General features: G+C 46.8%; 1 protein-coding gene across 10 annotated transcripts; it reads right to left on the reverse strand.

Annotated features, from left to right (window-relative positions):
* Nucleotides 1-315: 315 nt before the first annotated feature.
* Nucleotides 316-19654, reverse strand: LOC133386206 (vacuolar protein sorting-associated protein 16 homolog). Of its 10 annotated transcripts, XR_009763090.1 has the most exons (11): nucleotides 19464-19654; nucleotides 17459-17700; nucleotides 16434-16489; nucleotides 15527-15582; nucleotides 15175-15332; nucleotides 14910-15034; nucleotides 9075-13951; nucleotides 7454-7542; nucleotides 4962-5053; nucleotides 4360-4488; nucleotides 316-904 (listed from the first exon to the last, which is right to left on the reverse strand). XR_009763090.1 is itself a non-coding variant. In XM_061629918.1 (9 exons), exons 5-9 carry the CDS (start codon nucleotides 9203-9205, stop codon nucleotides 776-778), a joined length of 570 nt encoding a protein of 189 aa, XP_061485902.1. In that variant the 5' UTR covers nucleotides 9206-13951; nucleotides 14910-15034; nucleotides 15175-15332; nucleotides 16434-16489; nucleotides 19464-19654; the 3' UTR covers nucleotides 316-775. The 10 variants fall into 10 exon arrangements, 6 of the variants coding, with proteins under 6 accessions (XP_061485902.1, XP_061485901.1, XP_061485904.1 ...); XR_009763091.1 differs by lacking the exon at nucleotides 17459-17700; XR_009763089.1 differs by lacking the exon at nucleotides 15527-15582.
* Between the last annotated feature and the right edge of the window lie 1999 nt (nucleotides 19655-21653).

A 21653-nucleotide genomic window follows, 5' to 3' on the forward strand; every position in this document is an offset into this window, starting at 1 on the left:
TAGAGAGGTTGAGAGATCCCAGTGGAGGAGAATTAGAGAGGAACACAACACACAGGCAAGTTGATAATGGGCCACAATGCACTTCGAGCTATCATTGAGGGGTGGGCAAAAGGTAGCCTGGGAACGGCTGGTTGAGCTCTGCATGATTTGCAGTTGGTCAGCAAGGGCTTCTGACTCCCAGCTACTGAAACATGGCAACAACAAGATGACTTTGCCCCACCTAGATTAGGCAGCTGAAATGAAGAAAGTTAACGAGGAGTGGATGTTTGCCAGCACACCCTGAAGGAAGACTCAAGACACAATATACATGGGGAAAAGTTATATTTATTTAAATTTAACACATGAAAGATCTGCAATAAGAAGCCAATAAGATAAGTACAGGCAAAATGGAGTTAAATCAAGGTCTGTGAGGGAAGCATACCTGGGCATGTAAGCAGTGGCGCTGGTGGCTCTCCAGGAAATGGATTGAGAGAAACCTCTCCCTCCTTGCTAAGTGAGCCTTGAATATCTGAAGCTGACATGCCCACCTGAGCCCTGTTTTCCATGCTTTCACCAGGGTGCGCACGACAGGCCCCAAGGGCACCCCTAAGTAACCCCGAAGCCTCAGGCTGTCGCTGATGACTCCAGAGTGCCCCCCAACCCACAAATGCCTCAGTGTCAAATTGAGGCCTTACTTTCCCACACTGGATGCCAAACAGACGAAATGGATAGAATCAAAACCAAACTAAGCCATACAGTGCAAAGTAGGAGGAAAAAAGAGAGTCCCGAGATCAAGTCAGGGGCTCCTCCAAAATTCCTCCCAAGCCCCAGAAATGGCAGCTAGCCCATGTCCACACTGTAGAGAGAGGGAAGGAAGCCTGGATGGGAGACTGCCTGGGAACCACATGTAAGCCACCTTGGGTTTCTATAATGAAAAAAAAGGTGCTGTATAAATTTAATAAATAATAATAAATAATAAATAATAATTCCCTTCTCATTGGGCACTCCTGCCAGCATGGACCACTGGCCTCCTCCCCACTGGGAGAGATCAACTCGAGTGTCTTCCAAGGCAGAAGGGGTGAGGCACCTTGGACAGCTCCTTGAAAGTTCAGACTGAAACCCAGAGTGGATTCACTGCCCCACTGACATTGGAGCCACCAGCCTCCACTAAACCTACCTAATTCACACATTCTGAATCAGTGCACAAATCAAAACACAGATGTCCTTCAAAATGTGCACTGCGATGCATTTCTACAACCAAAATATGTGTGCAAATTATGAGTGAAAATAACATGCAAAAATACAGTATGCCAAGGAAAATTGCTCACAAAAATGTGTATAGTAAGAGGAATGTGCACTAAAATGCTGACAATTTTGGGGAAGATTTAAAAAAGAAAAGAAAAAATCAGAAACGGATAGGGAAAAATTACAAACTGAATTGAAAATGTAGCAATCTAAAAACAAGATTGGAAAGCCGAGAGAAAAATGGAAATGTCTGTGCCTTGCAAAACCCATGCTAAGACAAACCTCTAGACTTGCAAGATAACTACAAGGAAAGAAAATAGCTTTTGGTTTTGATAAAAGTGGGTTAAGTCAAACTAAGTCATTGTGCAAGCAGAATGACTTCTGCTTTATACAACAAAACTTCTTCTCCCCTATGAGCTCCCCCCCCCAGCTCAAAATCTGCTGCACAGGGTTGTGGGAACCCCCAGAGAAGTTCCGTTGTTCGAATGAAAGTTGCTTCACTCCTGCAATGACTTGGCTGAAAACAACCCTGTAGCTTCATGCTCCTCTCCTCCATAAGTCTTTTTAGTAGTCTCTATCCACGGGTTCCAGAGCTGTATACATTTATGTAGCAGTGAAGACAGCAAAAAACTCACTTCTCCACTTCTATTGCATCCTCAGCTTGTTAGAGTGGCTAAAGGCTTATTGAATACCAGCTCTAGGGAGGCGGTAGAGTCATCTAAAGCCCACTGTGACAAGGTGGCTAAGCATTTTGATGATGCTTATGATCAGGCTGGGGCGACTGGAGTGCTTTCCTGTGCAATATTGTTCACTGAGTTTCAGTTGCTGTGGCCTGCGTACGTGAACAAGGTACTTGGTTGGGTTTGTGCAACCACTTTTGCCTTGGACCAAAATCTGGCAGGGAGAGGACAGCTGGATGGGCCAGGGAGATAATTAATGTTTCTCTCTAAGAAGTGGTTCTGAAGCACTTCCTGGGGGCGGGGCGGGGGGAGACATCAGGTAACAGCCACCATGATGACTTGCACTGCAAAAAACAGGCCAATTTACCATTTGTTTTTAAAATATAAAGAGGCTGCCTTGTCAGCATTCTCTACTATTTTTATTGTAACCCCAAGGAACATTTGAAAGTACTCTAGAGTCCCTAGATCAGTTTAAGAAGCATTAACAGATGTATACTCATTCATTTGTAGCAGCACAATATTATTTAACTGTATTCAAAACAGATACATTAACGATTAGCTTCTCCTTACTTTTTTAGACTGTGCCGATTATAGTTCACTGTTCATTAGAAATCCTATTTTTGTTTGCAAGCTCTCTAGAAACGTTCTTTTTTTTATATTATCACTTTCACAACTTCTGCGGCTTGATTGGCAGGGTGAGGACAGGGCTGAGAGGTTTGGGGCTGCAAAGACCCCACTGCAGCTGTGTGTGATGATGGCTGCCTGTGATCAAGCAGGCCAGCTGCCCCTGCCCCCCTCCCTGACCCTTGGAAAGCCTCATTCCAGGTCCTTCTGCTGCCTGCTGCCAGCAAGGATCTCGCTGGCATCACTTCTGCCCACTCAGCAAGCGGAAGGGGGACCGCCTCATCAGCATGTGATGCTGGGGTCACTCAGCAAGGCTGCGGCTGCCAGAGGCCGGCAGGGTGACTGGAGGGCCACCTCAGCCCAATCCACACATACCCAGGCCACCACAAAGGGGCTCTGCCACTCATTTTTAGAACTCTTAATATAATAATAAAAAAATCTCTAAGTGGTATATGTAAAAACAACATCAAAAAATACAAACGTTAACATTCAATAAAATGTCCTAAGATATTAAGATAGAAACAGAAGATTTTGTATTGATTTTTAAATAAAGGGTTGTCAACTGGGGCTTTAAAGGGTTTGCCCTCACCTGCCACTCCCATTTTACAGATGGGGAGGGTCAATTTTTGACTTAAAACAACTGTGCATATAATTAGATGCAACCCTCTATTTTGAAATGCATCTTTTTCTTATTAGAATGAAGGAGGAAAATGAAGAGCAGATAAATTTAGAGAAAATTAGTCAGGCTTTTGATTTCTGCGAAGCCAGGTGATTCATCCAAATATTCAATATTGTTTTCCTGTAATTTTATGATTTGAAGGAGGATGGGAAATAATGCTAGAAAAAAAGTGGGGGGAAGCCTGGTACATTTTACCGATCATTATAAAAACAAAGGAACAAATGTAAATATTATTTAGTGATAAAATCTGAAGTAATCCTTGTTTATGCTTTATGAAACAAAGTAAAAAAATCTGTATGATCGCTATTGCCAAAAGAACTAATAACTTGTTTTTATTTACAAATGTATGTAATTCATATTTGTACTACATTATGTTATGATTATAAACAGGGGGGAAATGAAATGTATTTTTGCAAGAGGTGGGCTGAGAGAAAGAAGTGAGGAAGTGTGGTGCAATGGTTAGGGCGCTGGATTAGGACCTGGGGGTCAAAGTTCAAATCCTTACTCAGCCACGAAGCTCAATGGGTAACTTTGGGCCAGTCACTGTCCCTCAGTAATCTACCTCACAGGGTTGTTGTGAGGATAAAATTGGGAGAGGGTGAAGTGTGCACACCACAATGACCTTCTTGGAGGAAAAGTCGGATATTAATGTAGTAATAACAACAATAACAATAATAATGTCATAGACCTTGAACAGCTGAAGAGAAAAAAAGCTTCACTAAGTTTGGTAGAAAGGCATTTTTAAAAAAAGTTTCTACCAAACATGGTAACACTTTTTCTGTCCAGCTATTCAGGGTCACTTACAACATAATGTAACCTCAATTCTTTCTATCAGCTGAGCTCTTGCAAAAAATACATTTCATTTCCATCCCTATGTTTAGCCTTTAGTTGCTGAAGGAACACTAATGGCTCACTGACAATGAACCTGCAGAGCAAACCAACCCAACCCGTAAGTCCCAACCCAAAGACACCCCTCCAAACACTTTGGGTTTGGAACCTTCAGCAGACTTTTCCTGCAAATTTACTGTTTACTAGAAGCCTGCAGTGTTCCAAGCCAGGCCCCAGTTCCCCATCACCCAGTTCCCCTTCCACCTGATGTCCAAAGGCAAAGACAGTGAGTTGGCTGTAATCCCTTTCTCTGAGGCCACTTACATTTCCCATGCTGAAGCGCCGCTTGAACTCACAGAAAAGGCTGTAGATGAGGACTGAGCCATCCTCTTGGATGCAGAGGAGGTCCTTGCTGGTCGTCAAGCCAAGATGCACAGCCGGGCAGTTCTTCCACTGTGGGAGGAGGAGAACCAAGCAGTGACAGGCACTTTTATTTTCCACACTGCGCTTTCTGCTTCAACAGCACAGGGTTCAAACCCAGAGAGCTTTGCCAAGTACAAATCCCAGCCAGCCACAATCCCATTTTCCCTTGCTGACCCTAGGCTGGAAATTCCCTCCCAGAATCACTGCACAGCGCTATCTCTCCTCAAACCCAGGAAGCCTATGGCTTACTCCCAAAGTCCTCATTCCCCAGCTGGAACAAAACCCAAGTGCATGCAACTGCATTTGCTCCTATTCATCCCTCGTAACGCTTGCATTCCCCAGTCATTCTCATCTCCCTCTGTTGCCCTCGCTGCTGGAATTGTAACCGCTTGGGAGCAGAGAACTGTCCTCCCCCTCCCTCCCCCTTTTTGCTGATGTTACTCTGCAAAGTGCAGTGTTTACTGATGGCTGCACATCACTGATAACGTAAACGTCCTACTTACTGGAATGCTAGCCAAGAGGACCCCAGAGGCAAAACAGATTTCAAGAGGTGGCCGGGAACTGGGAGATTTTTCTTTCTTGGTTTTCAGCAAAGCTAGAAGATAAAAAGAGTTAAATAAAAAACCTGGAGAGAAGCCAACTCTCCAATTACCCCTTTTCCCAGCTCTCATTTTATGGGTAGTTTCTTTCATTATATTATATTATATTATTACTAGCAGTTTCATACTTGGCGTTGCTTGGGAATTCAAAGAAACCAAAATAATCAGTGCTGTTTTGAAAGGTTCAGTCTGCCATCTTGATTCAAAATGGTGTCCAGTTGTAGCCCAACAGAGATGAAAACCTGCCCTTCAGTCTCAAAAACCACCACGCAACGTTACAGTCCTGCTTCAGATGAAACCAAATCCAAGTCCATTCACAGGGACAATCCAAAAAGAAAGGGCCGGTCACTATCTCCTTGACATGCTAGGTTTCAAACTGCAGGGAGATTTTTTTTCTTCCCCTCCCCTCCCCCACAAGGGAACGTTCAAACGTGCACCCCTTCTTTTCAAGCTCAAAGTGGTACAGTCAAGGGATAACTTTACCACTTGATTCTGCTGGCCGAACAAACTGGCCTTGAGTATTTTCCAGAAGCATAGCTTGGCATGGAGAAAGTGGAAAGAGAAAAGCGTTTCTCCCTCTCTCGTAACACTAGAACTCGTGGGCATCCAATGAATGTTGGGAGATTCAGGACAGACAAAAGAAAGTACTTCTTCATGCAGCACACAGTAAAGCTATGGAACTCACTCCCACAAGAGGCAGCGATGGCCACCAACTTGGAGGGCTTTAAAAGAGAATTACACAAATTCATGGAGGAAAAGGCTATCAATAGCTACTAGCCATGATGGCTGTGCCGTGCCACCATAGTCAGAGGCAGCGTGCTTCTGAAAACCAGTTGCAGGTAGCCACAGGAGGGAAGACTGCTCTTGCACTCAGGTCCTGCTTGTGGGCTTCCCATGGGGGCATCTGGCTGGCCACTCTGAGAACAGGATCCTGGACTAGATGGTCCATTGGCCTGGTCCAGCAGCCGGGATCGTCTTATGTTCTTCAGACTGTCCTGTGTGTGCTGGCTTGAAATGCCCCCGATTAAGGCAGCATGGACAAAACTTTAATTTGTTCCGAGAATGCCGTAGATTACATACAAATGGAAGGTATATGTACTAACTGAGGATTTTGCCCCATTGCTGGTTTTTAACAGGGCCTATAAGTGCCATGAATCCTTGTTGCAACCAAGGAGAACAGGCCAACGGCCTTCACACTCTCCTTTCAGTCCTGCACTAAAAAACCAATGCAAAGGAGCTGCTGCTCTACTCTCTCCCAGGAAGCTAAATTTGGCTTTAAATCCAGACTTGATAAATTTGGCTTTAAATCTAAACTGAATCGAATTTTCCACCAAAGTAAGAGTAAGTTACCTAAAACACCTTGTGGGATGAGCGAGAGGTGCCCCTGCGCTAGTCTGACCATAGTATCTACACAGTAAAACATGGGGTGGGTCAGGGTATCTCCCTCTCACGAGAGGAAATATGATCTGTTTTTTAATATGTATTTTGTATCTTCCTTTTATATCTGTTTAATTGTGGTAGCCTATGGCTTTGAACAATACAGACTTCATTCATTCAGAATTTTTTACCCATCCCTTATGGCCACTAGCCACAATGACTATGTTCTCCTTCCTCTGTTGAACATAAGAAGAGCCTGCTGGATCAGGCCAGTGGCCCATCTAGTCCAGCTTCCTGTTCTCGCAGTAGCCAACCAGACGCCCCAATGGGAAGCCCCCAAGCAGGACCCGAGTGCAACAGAAACTACCCGCACTTGTGATTCACAGCAACTGGTATTCAGGGCATTCTGCCTCCAACAGTGGAAGGAAAACATAGCCACTGCGGCTAATAGCCATTTTGAGAATGGCAGATTGCCCTAGTGCCTCCAATTAACAGCGGGCCCTATTCCAAGGCCCCTATTTATTTCTATAGATCCCACTCTTCCTCCAAGAATCTTAGGGCTGCCTCGCGCCAGTCCTGTGGGGTACGTTAGATGGAGAGAGAGAGTGACTGGCTACTTTCCTCTTTCAACAAGCCTTTTAAGTTGAGACCTATCCCAGTCTGCATCTGTGTCGGAATTGCTTTTTAATATGTTCTTAAACTTTCTTTTTTAAAATGTCTTTAATCTTAGAAGAGGTTTTGATTGCTTTTTTAAAGTAACGTTTCTGAAGATGTTTTAATGTGTTTTAAAGTTTGTTTTTATGATGTTTTAATGTTTTTAGTGCTTTTGGGAGGAAGGGTGGGATATAAATCCAATAGTAGTAGTAGTAATAATAATAATAATAATACAACACACAGGCCCTATGCCCTGGCAAATGACTGACACAGGGCCGCAGGGAGGAAACCTTTCAGCAATAAAGGAGCAGCTGACATCATAACACCTCCCGCTGCCCAAGAAGGGAACCTGGTCCTTGACGTACCAATGGGGCCCCCACAGGGAGCAGCAGCAACCAAGCAGTCTCGCAAGTCCTCCCTCAGGTTCCAGCCCATGATGTACACATCTAGTTTCCTGCAGGGGAGAAAAAACGGGGGGGGGGGAGAATTACAGAAAAGCCTGGGAAAAAGAATCTTGCTACTCTTTGAACATCTCCAAATCTGCTGCAAAGGTCCAAGTGCAGCAGTTCGAAAACTGTTTTTAAAAAAGTTAACCTAAGATCAAATCACAAAACCCAGAGTGGGTCCTAAAAATATACATCTCAGGTGTGAACGGCGAGTGTAAAGAGGGTAAGAGAAAAGACGTGTGTCCCAAGTTATGCCTGTTGAAGTCTCATGGATGAGGGATTGTAGCTCAGCGGCAGAGGATCTGCTTTTCATGGGGAAGGGTCCCATGCTCAATCTCTGGGTAGGGTTGGGAATGTCCCCTGCCTGGAGCTCTGGAGAGCTGCAGCCAATGACTGTAGCAGGTGTCCTTCAGTGCTGGGTCCCCAAATGCAACTGGGACTACAACTCCCATCATCCCCTCCCAGCTCAGCCTATGGCCAGGGAGGATGGGAGTGGTCGTCCTCAACATCTGGAGGGCCCCACGCCAGCTAAGCATGAATGACACTTTTGCCTCAACAGGCAGATTTGTTGTTCTATGCCTTCAAGTCGATTACGACTTATTATTTATCATTATTACGGTGACCGTATGAATCAGTGACCTCCAGTAGCATCTGTCGTGTGAACCACCCTGCTCAGATCTTGTAAGTTCAGGTCTGTGGCTTCCTTTATGGAATCAATCCATCTCTTGTTTGGCCTTCATCTTTTTCTACTCCCTGCTGTTTTTCCCAGCATTATTGTCTTTTCTAGTGAATTACGTCTTCTCCTTGCGTGTCCAAAGTATGATAACCTCAGTTTCATCATTTTAGCTTCTAATGATAGTTCTGGTTTAATTTGTTCTAACACCCAATTATTTGTCTTTTTCGCAGTCCACGGTATGCGCAAAGCTTTCCTCCAACACCACATTTCAAAGGAGTTGATTCTTCTCTTACCCACTTTTTTCACAGTCCAACTTTCACATCCATACTGTCAGAACTTGGAAAAGTTACTTTTTTGAACTACAACTCCCATCAGCCCCAGCCAGCATGGCCACTGGATTGGGCTGATGGGAGTTGTAGTTCAAAAAAGTAACTTTTCCAAGCTCTGCATACTGTACCTTAAGAAAACACAAAAAAGGAGAAACCGGTGCTGCGGCAGGAGGTGCATCCTCCGCGCCTTTGCGTCCCGCTTGTCTCACAGAGCTCAAGGCAGCGCGCGGGGCGGGCACCGAAAGTGCAAAAGAGCCGTCGTCACGACGACCTTGCAGATTCAGTTCATTTCAAACGTTTTGGAGGATTTTGCAAAGGATCGAGGTGGTGGGGGCGGGAGAAAAAGGGGTGTTTAATTTTGGCGGGGAGGAGAGATAAAACATTTGGGGGGGATCCCAGGGAGTGTCAAAGCAGGGGGCCTGGGGGAGGGGTGAGAATCCGAGGGAGGAGGTCTTCTTTGGGGGGGAGGGTGCACACTGCCTGCCATGCAGGAGGCTCTTGAGGAAGGGGGAGAACGAAAGAGACGCTCACTGACCGGTAATAAGCCTCTTCCCCGAGAGGGTCCCAGTTTGCCGTATAACAGTCCGTGCTGGGGCGCGTCTCCTGGGGTCTCTCGCCCCAACAGCTCTCCTCCTGTCGCCAGGCACTTCCGCCCTCAACGCCCATCCAGGGTAAGCGGAAGGAGCGACGCAGTTGCCGCCATCTTGCGTGAGGGCACAGGCCAGCTCCCTCTGCTGCTCCCTGGAGGGAAAGAGCAGGGACCGGCAGAGCAAGCCCGCCCCACCGCCTTCCCGGTTCAACTCAATTCGACTGTCTGCAGGCATGGAGAGAGCCTGGCTGCTGGATCAGGCCCATCTAGTCCAGCATCCTGTCCTCACAGCGCCCAGCCGGATGCGTCCAGGACCATGGGGAGCTCAAAGACAGGACCTCACCTGACTGCAACAGCAGCTCTCTCCTCCGACTTGTGATCGCAAGCAAGTAGTATGTTCAGAGCAGTAGCATAGTGGCAAATTCAGAAATGCAGGGTCTCTTCATCATAGTCACAGCCACCACCCTCCCTTTTTGCTGCTGGGTTGAGAATGAGATCCTTGTAAATGCCTCCTCCCTAGGAGCCAATCAGCACCAGAGTGTTAGCTACTGAAAAGAGTCTTCTCAGTGGCTGACTCACCTCCTTTCACTCCTGCTCCAAACAGCAGGAAAGGACAAGGAAGCAGGTTAGGAGACTCTTCTCAGCGGCTAACACCATCCTCTTTCATGCTGATTGACCCATAGGATACTGGAGATATAGAGACCCTGCTCCCCCAAAAACAAGGTATCTAGGAATCCCCGATAGCCTCGATAACTACAGTCCTGGGTCAGAGGCAGACTGCCTTGACAGTGGAGGGCAGAGCATAGCCATTATCCTACTTGAATTTGTCTAATCCCCTTTTACAGACATCCAAGCTGGTGGCTGTCACTGCTTCTTGTGGGAGTGAATTCCATAGTCTTAATTCTGCTCTGCTACGTGAAGAAGCACTTTCTTTCATCTGTCCTGACCCTTCCAGCATTCAGCTTTTAAGCAGGCATCAAAAAGAATACAGGGAAATCGCCTTCCCGACATCAATAAGCAGGGAGTTCCAAAGCTGCCACACTAAAAGAACTATTTCTTACAAGCATGGAATGAATATTATGTGGCAGCTGTAACCGTGCAAGCTGTGGTGCAACATGGAGGACAGAGCTTGTGTACCTTTACAGTTTACTCTAACTCCCATCACCCCTGACCATTGGCCATGCTGGCTGGGGCGGATGACAGCTGGAGTCCAGCACCATCTGGAAGGCCACAGCAGGTTCCCCATCCCTGCTTATTCTAACTCATATTTTTTAGGCCCTCAGTTTCCCAGCTTACCCATGAAGCTCAGTGGGTCACTTACTGCAGGGATGTGGAACCAATGGTCCTCCAGGGGTGGTTAGACTACAACTTCCATCATCCCCCTACAATGGGCCACGCAGGCTGGGGCTGACTGAGCTACATCAGGACGCTCGAGATGGCATAACGTGTTTTCCCCCCTCCCCATTTTATCTTCACAACAACCCTGCAGGGTAGGTTAGAGTGAGAATCAGTGACCAGTGAGATGCATGGAGGTAAGGATTTAAATCTGGGCACCCAGGTCTTCACCCAACCCTCTAACCCCTTACACCACTCTACAAAATCAGGTTTGGTGCCAGAGATGCTCTCTTTAAACTTTTGCAAAGAACAACCGCCGGGGGGCGGGGGGGGAGACAGTGATCCAGGTCAGGACGCAGTTCCAGGGACATCTTTGTTCCATCCATGATGCAAGCTCCAACTCCTTTATTACATTTACATCCAGCTTCCTTGTAAGGCGCTCAAAGGAGCCGCCGTAGTTCTCCCTTGGTACCTTCACAACAACCTTATGAGGTAGGGTAACAATTTGCCCAGAATCACCAAAGTAGCTTCACGCCAGATGATTTGAATCTAGGTCTTCTTGGACTTAACCCAATGACACCACCCTGGCCCACTTCAGTTTCTTAAATCTGTGCCGTGGTCTGGCACCTGCAAGCTCTGCACAAAGAGCAACTTTGGCAGCACCATTCCCCCGAGTCAGACCCTTGGCCCATTCAGCTCAGTATTGCCTACAATGACTAGCAGCAACTCTCCAGAGTTTCAGGCAGAGAGTCCTTCCAGGCCCTCCCTGGAATAGTGGAACCAGTGCTGCTCATTTATAAATAAACAAATATTTATAAATATATTTCTACACCACAATTTCATTAAAAACATCAAAGCAATTTACAAAAAGTAAAAACAAGTAAGGTCAACTTGCAAAACGCAAGTTTTTACAGCATCTATTTATGATTATTTTATTAGTTGCTTTTCTCACAAAGGTGAACTCAAAGTGACTTACAGAAACACTTGACACCGTTGGTATCAGAATGCCATCCCATACTTTTTTTTTTAAATGGAAAATGGAAGTGGAGGGAGAGGAGCAATTGAGGCTGCATTCTGTCCAGGTCCACCCACAGGAACAGACAGCAAGCAGTGGAATAGCAACAAATATCCATGACTCCAAAAAACCAGGAAAGTGTGGAAGATAACGTGCCACACACCCCTACACAGAGAACATTCCGATCTGGATGACCCGTTTGCCATGTAAGCCCCTCCCCATCTGGAATCCCCCTCAAAGTCCTCCTGAGGGCAGGCCTGTTGGATTGGGACCTGGGACGCCAGGGTTGAAATCCCCACTCACTGGGTGACCTGTCACTGTCTCTCTCAGCCTAACCTACCTCATAGGGTTGTTGTGAGGATAATATCAGGAGGGGGACACCATCTTGAGGTCTTTGGGGGAAAGGTGGGATATAAGTGTAATAAGCAAACAAACTCCCCACCCTCCCCTTCCCCCTCAGCAGCCTGTGTGCCCTTCCTGACTCATCACTGCAGACTCATTACCTTCTTCATCTCCTGCTGAAAAACAACAAGCAGGTAAAAATCTTACATATTTTTTCTGAAGTTGTTGAAGCAACCAGCTCGTAGATCTGGGGTCCCAATACAGATGTGCAAATAATGAAGAGAGCTCGTTTATCTGAACAGAGAAGAGAGGCAAGATGGAGGAAGGGACAACAAACCAGGGCTGGCCTGTTTGTTTAGATTCCAACCTTTAAAACGAGGAAACATGGAAAAGTAGGGAAAAGTCTTTTCATGCTCCTCTGATACATGAGTTTATATCCTGGGCAGGTATTCCCTCCTGCCCTCAAAGAAATCTTTTTCTCGCCCAAGAACGTTCCTGAGTTTAGTCTTGGAAGTTCAGTTACGCTGACCTAGAAGACCCAAATAATCCTCATCATTCTGGCTGCTATGCTAGGTGGTGGGAGGACATGACTGGTGTAAAATCATGCATAATGCAGAGAAAGTGGATAGAGGGAAGTTTTCTTCTCCCTCTCATAATACTGGAGTCATCCAAGGAAGCTGAACCTTGGGCGATTCAGGAGAGACAATCGGAAGGACTTCTGCACACACAGCTCAACTCTGGAATTCATTCACACAAGAGGCAGGGATGGTCACCAACTTGGAGGGCTGTAATAGGTTAGACGGATTCATTCACGGCTACTGCCTCCGAGTCCCAGTTGCTGGGAATCGCAGGTAGGGAGAGCACTGCTGTTGCTCGCAGGTCCTGCTTGCTGGCATCCCCTTGGGGCGTCTGGTCAGACACTGCGAGAACAGGAGGCTGCACTAGATGGGCCTCCTTTGGCCTGGCCCAGCAGCCGGGCTCTTGCTATGTTCTTATGCCTACAAGGAGCCTGCAGGACCTGAGGACTCTTTTCTTTTAAAGGAAGGAGGGAGAATGCACCGTGGAAACCTTTTCTTCCTGTCCTAACCACTCTGAGTCAAGCAAACTCTTTGCTTCCTACTCAGGGACTTGGGGCAAAGCTGCCTGGCCTGTAGTGCAGGCCAAAGTAGGGCTCTCCAGGATCAAGCACCAGGCGCACAGCGAGTCCTCTCCTGTACCTGTGGCTACGGAGCGGATGAGGACCTCGTTAAGCTTGAGGACAGGGCTGAATGTCTGCTTGGTGTCCGAGGAACCCTGCGCCATCTTGCTGTGGCACTTCAGAACCACCTTTTCAGCCTGCCGTTGCAGAAGCACCAGGAGATCTTCAAGTTTCAACAGCTGGTTCACTATTTATTTTTAGGGATTTTGTTTCAAAATTACTTTGCTCTGTACATCTTTTTGTAAGGTGAACACAGGAAGCTGCCTCATACAAAGTCCCTTGGGCCCACCTAGCTCAAGCTTGCTCTGTCTACAGTGACTGGCAGCAGCTCTGCAGGGTTTCAGACTCAAGAGCCTTCCTACCACTAAGCCATGACGCCTCCCTGCTTTGACCACCATTTTGACAGAAATGTGGGATGCGAGTAACAAAGTCAACTACAGAGGAAGAACACACAGAGAGAGACTGTCCCCCTCCGAGAGACCTGTACTGTGCCGTGTATGCTGGGGTGGGGAGTATCAGCCATGAACCCACAGTCTTATATTTGCTGATGTGCCAACTCAGGGGCCCCTCGTGGATCATGCGCCGGCTTTGGAGGTCAAGGTTCTGGGCAGCAGAGAAAGGCAGTATTTTGAGGAAGGGAAGAGCAGTACAGAGGCAGGAACTCAGGCCCAGGGCAAAGGAGAGGCCATACCTTGAACTCCGCTGCCAGCGGGCTGCTGGTCCGCTCCAGAGAGGTGGCATCCAGGCGCTGCTGGTTTTCCGCCAGCTTTACTGCCTTGTTCACATATCGGAGGATCTCACAACACTGGTCCCAGGCCCAACACAGCTTCTTGTGCTCCAAGGTCTCCCCTAAGCAACAGCGCAGTGAGGGGGATGGTGGGGGGCTTGGGAGTTGCTGGCAAAGTTTATTTTTATTTACAAGCATCTTGCAGGCTGCTTTTGAAACACAGGTGTGGCACCAGAGCAGATCCCAACACAAAATAGGAAGGAAAATTTCTTTTTAAAAAATGGTGTCTGGAAGACAGATGAGCAGCAACAGCAGCAATATGTAATCCAAAATAATCCTTATTTGTTAATACAGACATTGGTTTCTGAATGACACAAACAAAGGCACACAGTGTGCTAATGCCGGGGGGGTGGGGGGAAGAGACAGATGTGTGGGTGTATACATATAAATATTTGTGTGCTGACTTTGTATAGTAAGCCATGCTCAAAAGTGGCTCACAACAGCAGAAAGGTTACATAATTCACTAACAGATGATGATGGTTTTCATTAGTTAGTCGCCTCACACCAACAGTCTCTAGGTGAATTACAACTCATAGAACAGATTTTAAAACACACAGTATTAAAAACCCTAGCAAAATGGGCTAAAAACAGTTATCAAGGGCCAAAGGCTGAGAGAAAAGGAAGGTCTTTGTCCGGCACCTGAAGATGGATAGAGAAGGCGCCAGGCGTGCCTCCCTGGGGAGAGCATTCCACATCTGGGGGTGGAGGGGAGGCACCACTAAACATGACCCTTAAATAATACAGACAGTCATGGCTTCCCTCAAAGAATCCTGGGAACTGTAGTTTGTGAAGGGTGCTGAGTGTCGTTAGGAGACCCCTATTCCCCTCACAGAGCCACACAAAGAGTGGTTTAACAATCAATCCCTCTTCCCAGGGAACTCTGGGAACTGTAGCTCTGTACAGGAGAATAGGGATCTCTTAACTCTCAGCACCTTTCACAAACTACAGTTCCCAGATTCTTTCGGGGAAGTCATGACTGTTTAAAGTGGTACAATAGTGCTTTCAAGTCTGGTACAAAGGGGACCTTAACCACCATGCATCCGCCTAACAAACAGTCAAACCAAAACATTTATCTGCCACAGGTTCTTTGGAAAGCTCCCTTACTTCATTTTCGAAGACGTTCAGAGAATCGAGTGTGAGATGAACAGATTGCTTCGTCAGAGCGAAAACTATTATTCTTTCCGCAAGGTCACTCTCTTCCAACCTGTACAACGTGCAAAGTTCCACCACTACAAGAGACAGAAGTTCTTAAATCAGTGGAAGAAATGGGGTTCACCCATTCCCCAAGGACCTTATTACCACTAGTGTAGTGGCAAATTCAGAAGTGCAGGGTCCCTTCATGATAGTCATGCCACACGCCCTCACTCACTTGCTTGTTTTCCGTAATCATCTCCACACTCCTCAGTCCTTCTCACACATGGCTTCTCCCACAACAACAGACGTCCCAATCAGCATGTAAGGGGAGTCTGTTAGCTGCTGAGAAGAATCCTCTCAGTGGTTGACTCATCTCCTTTCACTTTGAGGGCTCTAATCAGCAGGAAAGGACAAGGAAGCATGTTAGAAGATTCTTCTCAGTGGCTAACATACTTCCCTTTCATGTTGATTGGCTCATAGGACACTGGAGACATAGGGACCTTGCTCCCAAAAAAGCAAGGGGTCTAAGACCACCACCCCGAGACCCCAGACAACTACAGTCCTGCTTATTACAGTAATAGCCTTACCCTATCCTAATCCACCTCAGAGATGGAAAATGGAACATTTCCACTGTGACGTTTTTCTGCAGAAAATTTTCCAGTTTTAGAAATTGTCTTGAAAAAAAACACATATAATGGACACAATCCCAAAATGGTCAACTGGAATGGATACAGTAGTAGACAAATCTAAAATTTAAAAAATCAAGTCTTTAGCTCCTTCATTTTTTAACAAAATAAAAATCTAAATACTTAAAGCTAAGTGTATTCTATTAACACGTCTTAAAATATTACAACAAAAATAACATTAGTGGCTATCAGCTAAATGGAACCTACATCTTCAGACAATCTACCTCGGAATACCAGATCACAAGGACAAAGAGGGAAAGGTTGTCCTTGCCCTCTTCATGTACTTTTCAGATGAATCTGGATGGCCTTTTGATAATACTGGACTACAAGGTCCCTTGGGCAGCTCCTGTGTTCTTATAAACCAGGAATAGGGAACCCGCAGCCCTCCAAATGCTGCTGGACTCCAAATCCCATCAGCCCCAACCAGTGTGGCCAACGGTCTAGGATAATGGGAGCTGTAGTCCACCAATATCTAGAAGGCCATAATTCCCCATCCTGGATACAAACTCACTACAGAAAGTCTAACGTGTTGGCTCAGTGGAGCTTCCACATACAGGAGCAGGATATCCCTCAATACCAGATTCCAAAAACAACAAGGGAAGCCTTACTACCTCTCTCCTACCCAATTTCAGAGCTCCCAGGGGTACCTGGCTGTTCCCCAATTAATCCCCCCCGCAGACCACTTGAAAATTGCTGATGGTCTTGATGGACCACTTAAATGATTTTTCTGTCTGTTGTAGCCATTGTCATAATTGCTGTGCCAGGTGCTGTGCAATATAGCTAGTTGTATTTTTATTGCTTCTTTTACCTCTTAGATATTGTATTTTATTTGCATTCCATCTTAATTATATTCCAGAGTTCAGTCTGTAATACAATAAAAAATAAATACAATTAAAAATCAGTATGTGTACTGAACATGACCAGTCATGGTCAGACCGCTGTTTGGTGAGAGCAGACCTTTCGATGCCACACACCCTCCGTGGGGGTAAAGGACCCATTAGGATGGTCCGCCCAGGCACTTGATGGATCCTGATGGATTCCTGAATGCGCTTGGGGAGTTTATGGAGCCTGCTGATGGGCACTCGGTCGAGACCCTGGTGGAGGAGTGGAATAAGGCGATCACCGGGGCATTAGACTGGGTGGCTCCGAAACGCCCTCTCCCCCTGAATAGAGCTCAGACGGCACCATGGTATACTCCACGGTTGCAAACTCTGAGACGGGAGGTGAGATGGCTAGAGTGCCGGTGGCGGAAATCTCGCTCTGATGATGATCGGACACGGGTTAGAGCAGCTGCAGCAGCCTACCATGTGGCGATAAGGGCAGCAAAAAAGGATTTTTATGTTGCCTCTATTGCGTCCGCAGAGTGCTGTCCTAGGAGGCTGTTCCAAGTGGTCCGAAGCCTGGTCGGTCCAGCTGCTTCGGAACCTGTGGAACATTCTAAGATCTCCTGTGATGAGTTTGCAAAGCACTTTGCGGATAAAATCGATCTTCTAAAGAGTGCGATTCTGCACGCCATGGATACAATGAGCGAGCCAGAGTCGGCCAGTGGTTCTCCGGTGGTGTGGGATCGGTTCCAGCTTCTTCCTTCTGATGAAGTGCACAAGGTGCTTTCAACCTTAAGGCCAACCACCTGCTTACTCGACCCTTGTCCGTCGTGGCTCATTATGAGCTGCAAGAACAGATTGGGCGAGGGGATCAAGGCGGTGGTAAATGCATCCTTGGAAGAGGGCGTAATGCCATCAGCCCTCAAGGAGGCAGTAATAAAACCAATTTTAAAGAAGCCCTCCTTGGATCCCCAAGATCTGAACAACTTTCGCCCAATCTCAAACTTACCATTCTTGGGCAAGGCGGTTGAGCAGGTGGTGGCAAAACAGTTGCAAGCGCATTTGGAGGAAGCGGATTATCTGGATCCATTTCAGTCGGGCTTCAGGCCTGGACATGGGACTGAAACAGCCTTGGTCGCCTTGGTGGATGATATGAGGAGAGCGTTGGATAGCGGTGAGTGCACCTTCCTCGTCCTCCTGGACCTCTCAGCAGCTTTTGATACCGTTGACCACGGTATCCTTCTGGATCGCCTGGAGGGGTTAGGCATAGGGGGCACTGTATTGCAGTGGTTCCATTCCTTCCTCTCTGATAGGCACCAAAGAGTAGCATTGAGGGATGAGGTTTCAGACCCTTGGCCTCTCACTTCTGGGGTGCCACAGGGCTCCATCCTCTCCCCGATGCTAGTTAACATCTATATAAAGCCGCTGGGGACTATCATCAGGAGATTTGGGCTGCAGTGTCACCAATATGCGGATGACACGCAGCTCTATCTCTCATTTAAATCTTCACCGAGGTTGGCTGTAGAAACCCTATCCAAGTGCCTGGAATCGGTGAGTGGCTAGATGGGAAGGAATAAGCTGAAGCTGAACCGAGGTACTGTTCGTGGGAGACAAGGGAAGGTTAGGGGATTTGGACCTGGTGCTCAATGGGGTACAATTGCCCCTAAAAGACCAGGTCTGTAGCCTCGGGGTCATTCTTGACTCCCAACTGTCCATGGAAGCTCAAGTTTCGGCTGTGAGCCGGGCAGCGCTGTATCAACTCCATCTCATACGGAGGTTACGCCCCTACCTTCCCATCATCTGCTCCCATCGGTGGTACATGCCCTGGTCTCCTCTCGCCTAGACTACTGTAATGCGCTCTACGTGGGGCTACCCTTGAAAACGGTCTGGAAGCTGCAACTGGTACAGAACGCGGCAGTGCGCCTGATTAAAGGCAGCCGCCGGTGATATCATATCACTCCAGTGCTAAAAGAGCTGCACTGGTTACCAGTTGCTTACCGGCCCAATTCAAGGTGTTGGTTTTGACCTTTAAAACCCTATACGGTTTCGGCCCAGTCTATCTAAAGGAGCGCCTCCAGCATCATCAGCTATGCCGCCCAACAAGATCAGCCTCAAAAGACCTTCTCTCCATCCCATCAGTCAAAACAGCTAAACTGGTGAGGACTAGACAGAGGGCTTTTTCAATTGTGGCCCCCACCCTGTGGAACTCCCTCCCAAATTATCTCCGCCATGCCCCTTCTATGATGAGTTTCCTCCGGGCCTTGAAGACCTGGCTCTTCAGGCAGGCTTTTGGGGTGGGCTAGATTTTATCTTCATTGTTTTTAGATTTTCAGTGTCTAGGTATTATATGCCTATGTTGTACGTCGCCCAGAGTGGCTGGACAGCCAGCCAGATGGGTGACTAATTAATAAATAAATAAATAAATAAATATTTTATGCTATGGTTGATTGCAGCTGCAGCCATTTCTGGGCTTGGTTACTGTTGTCCATGCAATGGTAAACTCCAGGCTGCATTACTGTAACGTGCTCTATGTGGGGCTACCAGTGAGGTTGGTCCGGAAGCTGCAGCTGGTGCAAAATGCAGTTGGAATTCCCGCAACTAGACAGACTATCTGTGTGACCCAAGAAGGCGGCCCTTCTGTTCTTACGCAGCATGGGGAGGGGGCAGTTGTGAGAGCCCAGCAGAGCCTCCATGTTCAGGGGTAGTCTACCTTAGAACATTAGCTGCTGGGGGACAAACGGCCGTCTCCTCCAGGCTCTCCTTGGGGGAATTCTAGCTGGCCGTGGTTGGAAACAGGATACTGGGCTAGATCAGACTTTTGGTACCGTTCCAGTAAAATCCATTAAAAAAAATACTCCCGCCCTCTCCAAAAGCCCTCCTCTCTTCCACAGAATTGCTTCTCCCACCTCCTCTCCAGGCCCCCGAAATTCCCCACAGAGGCACCTGCCCACAAACAGCCCACCCCCAATCTTCCCACCCCTGTTTATCGCCTCCGCTATTGCACACCCGCTCACGTTTCTCAGCTACAGTGTCCCCGTCTTCGCCCTCCGCCACGTCCAGGTCGAAGACCCTGAGCTCGCCCAGCACGGCCTTCGTAGCCGGCGGCGCCATTGCCGACCTCCTTTTCCGCCACTTCTCTGTGGGGAGGAAGAAAAAGGAAGGGCGCAGAGACTCGGTTACTTATGGCGCCGCTTCCTACGCTGCCTCTTTCACTCCGCCCACAAAAGGATAAAAGCGCCGAAGAGAAAGGGGCGGAGCTACCACTCCAGGGAGTGTGACTGGCAGTGCGGCATGGATGGCAATAGACGGAAGAGAAATATAGAGGAATTTTTATTTTATTTGAAGTTCTTAGAGCGGTCCAATAATGCCGGGTTCCCCTCTGACGCTTTTGTGGGGTGAAAAAGGGTCAGCTGCTCAGAGGAATCAGGAATTTTTCAGGCTACAGGAATGAGAAAATCCATTATTATTATTATTACCACGTAGTTTTGATTAGGCTTTGTGTATCTGGAAAACAGGCAGACAGAAAGTGTTTCTGATCTTTGTAACTCTAATCCTTATTTTATTATTATTCCTTGTGGAAAATGTTTTTGTTCTTTTTAAGTTATTCTTAAAGAAAAACACTTAAAGAAAAGCGCTTCAAATAGAGTCCATCGCTATTATTTCCTCACTGAGTATTTTATGAGAAACGTTTTTCCTGAGAAACACCCATTTACTAACAAGCACAAATGTTAATGTAAGCACAAATGTTTGAGTTGCACATTGGGGTTTTTTTTTTAATTTGTTTTGCAGGATGCTCTCCAGAGAACAAGAAACTTTCAGAGTGAAACTCTGAGACCGTCTGCTGGCATACAGAGAGTTAACATGGTACACTGCACATGCTGGGTGTGGGCGTGTTTATGCAAATATCATGCGAATGGCTGTCAGAAGTAGCAGACGGACAGTTGTGAAATTGAGGAAGTCGAAAAACCCACCTTTTTTGAGATTAAAGGAGGCTGATTACATGGACAGTGTAAGAGGAACAGTGTTGGAGTGTGTTTTGTGGAATTAGAAATGGTATTGATTCTGATAGCATGCTGAACTGTTTGGCGCATGCATGTGCCCTCGTTCAGCTCAAAACCCATCAGAAAAGGTGTCCAGGGTGTGTTTTGGACAGTTTAGTTAATGGTTTTCTGTGTTTGGGCTGTAATCGAGTGTAAGATTTATTTTTCTGAGTGTAGTGTTTGTTGTGTTCTTTATTTGAGGAGTACATATTAAACAGAAATTTGAAATTTAGAGATAAAATAGGAGCTTTTTTTTCTGCATTGACTCGGTATTATGGTACTTCTAGAAATGGTCTTGGATCAGACACCATACAGTGGTGTGTTGTGGGTAGCTAATTTGAACACACTGGAGACCTGAGACAGTTGAAAATCTGGATGGTTCAGACACTCCCAGAGTAGAAAGAATCCAATACTTACCACAATTTGGAAACTACACTTTTTGTTAATACAGCCTAAAATAGCATTTGCGTTTTTGCAGCCACGTCACAGTGTTGCCTCATGTTCAGCTTGTGTTCAACAACAATCCTGAGATTCTTTTTGCACGTAATATTGATGGGCCAAGTATGCCCCATTTTTATATGCAGTGTTTGGCCAATGTATGCATTTCTGCAAGCGATTTCTCCTAATATAATGCATTCCATTAAAAAAAAAGTCCTCATGAAAATTCTTCAGCATTTTTAGTGTGAATTTTTCCTATCAAACACATTTTATACAGTTTTTACCGATGTACACATTTCTGCAAACAATCTGTACGCTATTCCACTACAACATTGTCTTTATATTATTGGGACTTCCAGACTGCCAGTAAGTTCCTAGTGAAGCCTTCCCCTGACTGGAGTGGGATTTAGCTGAAGTACTGGGGGCCGCTCTCGGATAATTGGTTGGTTGCCTGCTTTTGGGATGGGGTTGCACTCCCTCTGAATGAGCAGGTCCGTAGTCTGGGGGTGCTCCTGGATCCGTCTTTGTCACTAGAGGCCAAGGTGACCTCAGTGGCTAGGAGTGCCTTTTACCAGCTTCTGCTGGTAAGACAGCTGCAGCCGTTTCTGGGCCAAGATAGCTTGGTTACTGTTGTCCATGCAATGGTAACCTCCAGGCTGCATTATTGTAACGTGCTCTATGTGGGGCAACCCGTGAGGTTGTTCCGGAAGCTGCAGCTGGTGCAAA

The sequence above is a fragment of the Rhineura floridana genome, chromosome 5, assembly GCF_030035675.1.
Source record: "Rhineura floridana isolate rRhiFlo1 chromosome 5, rRhiFlo1.hap2, whole genome shotgun sequence".
NCBI classification, from domain to species: domain Eukaryota; kingdom Metazoa; phylum Chordata; class Lepidosauria; order Squamata; family Rhineuridae; genus Rhineura; species Rhineura floridana.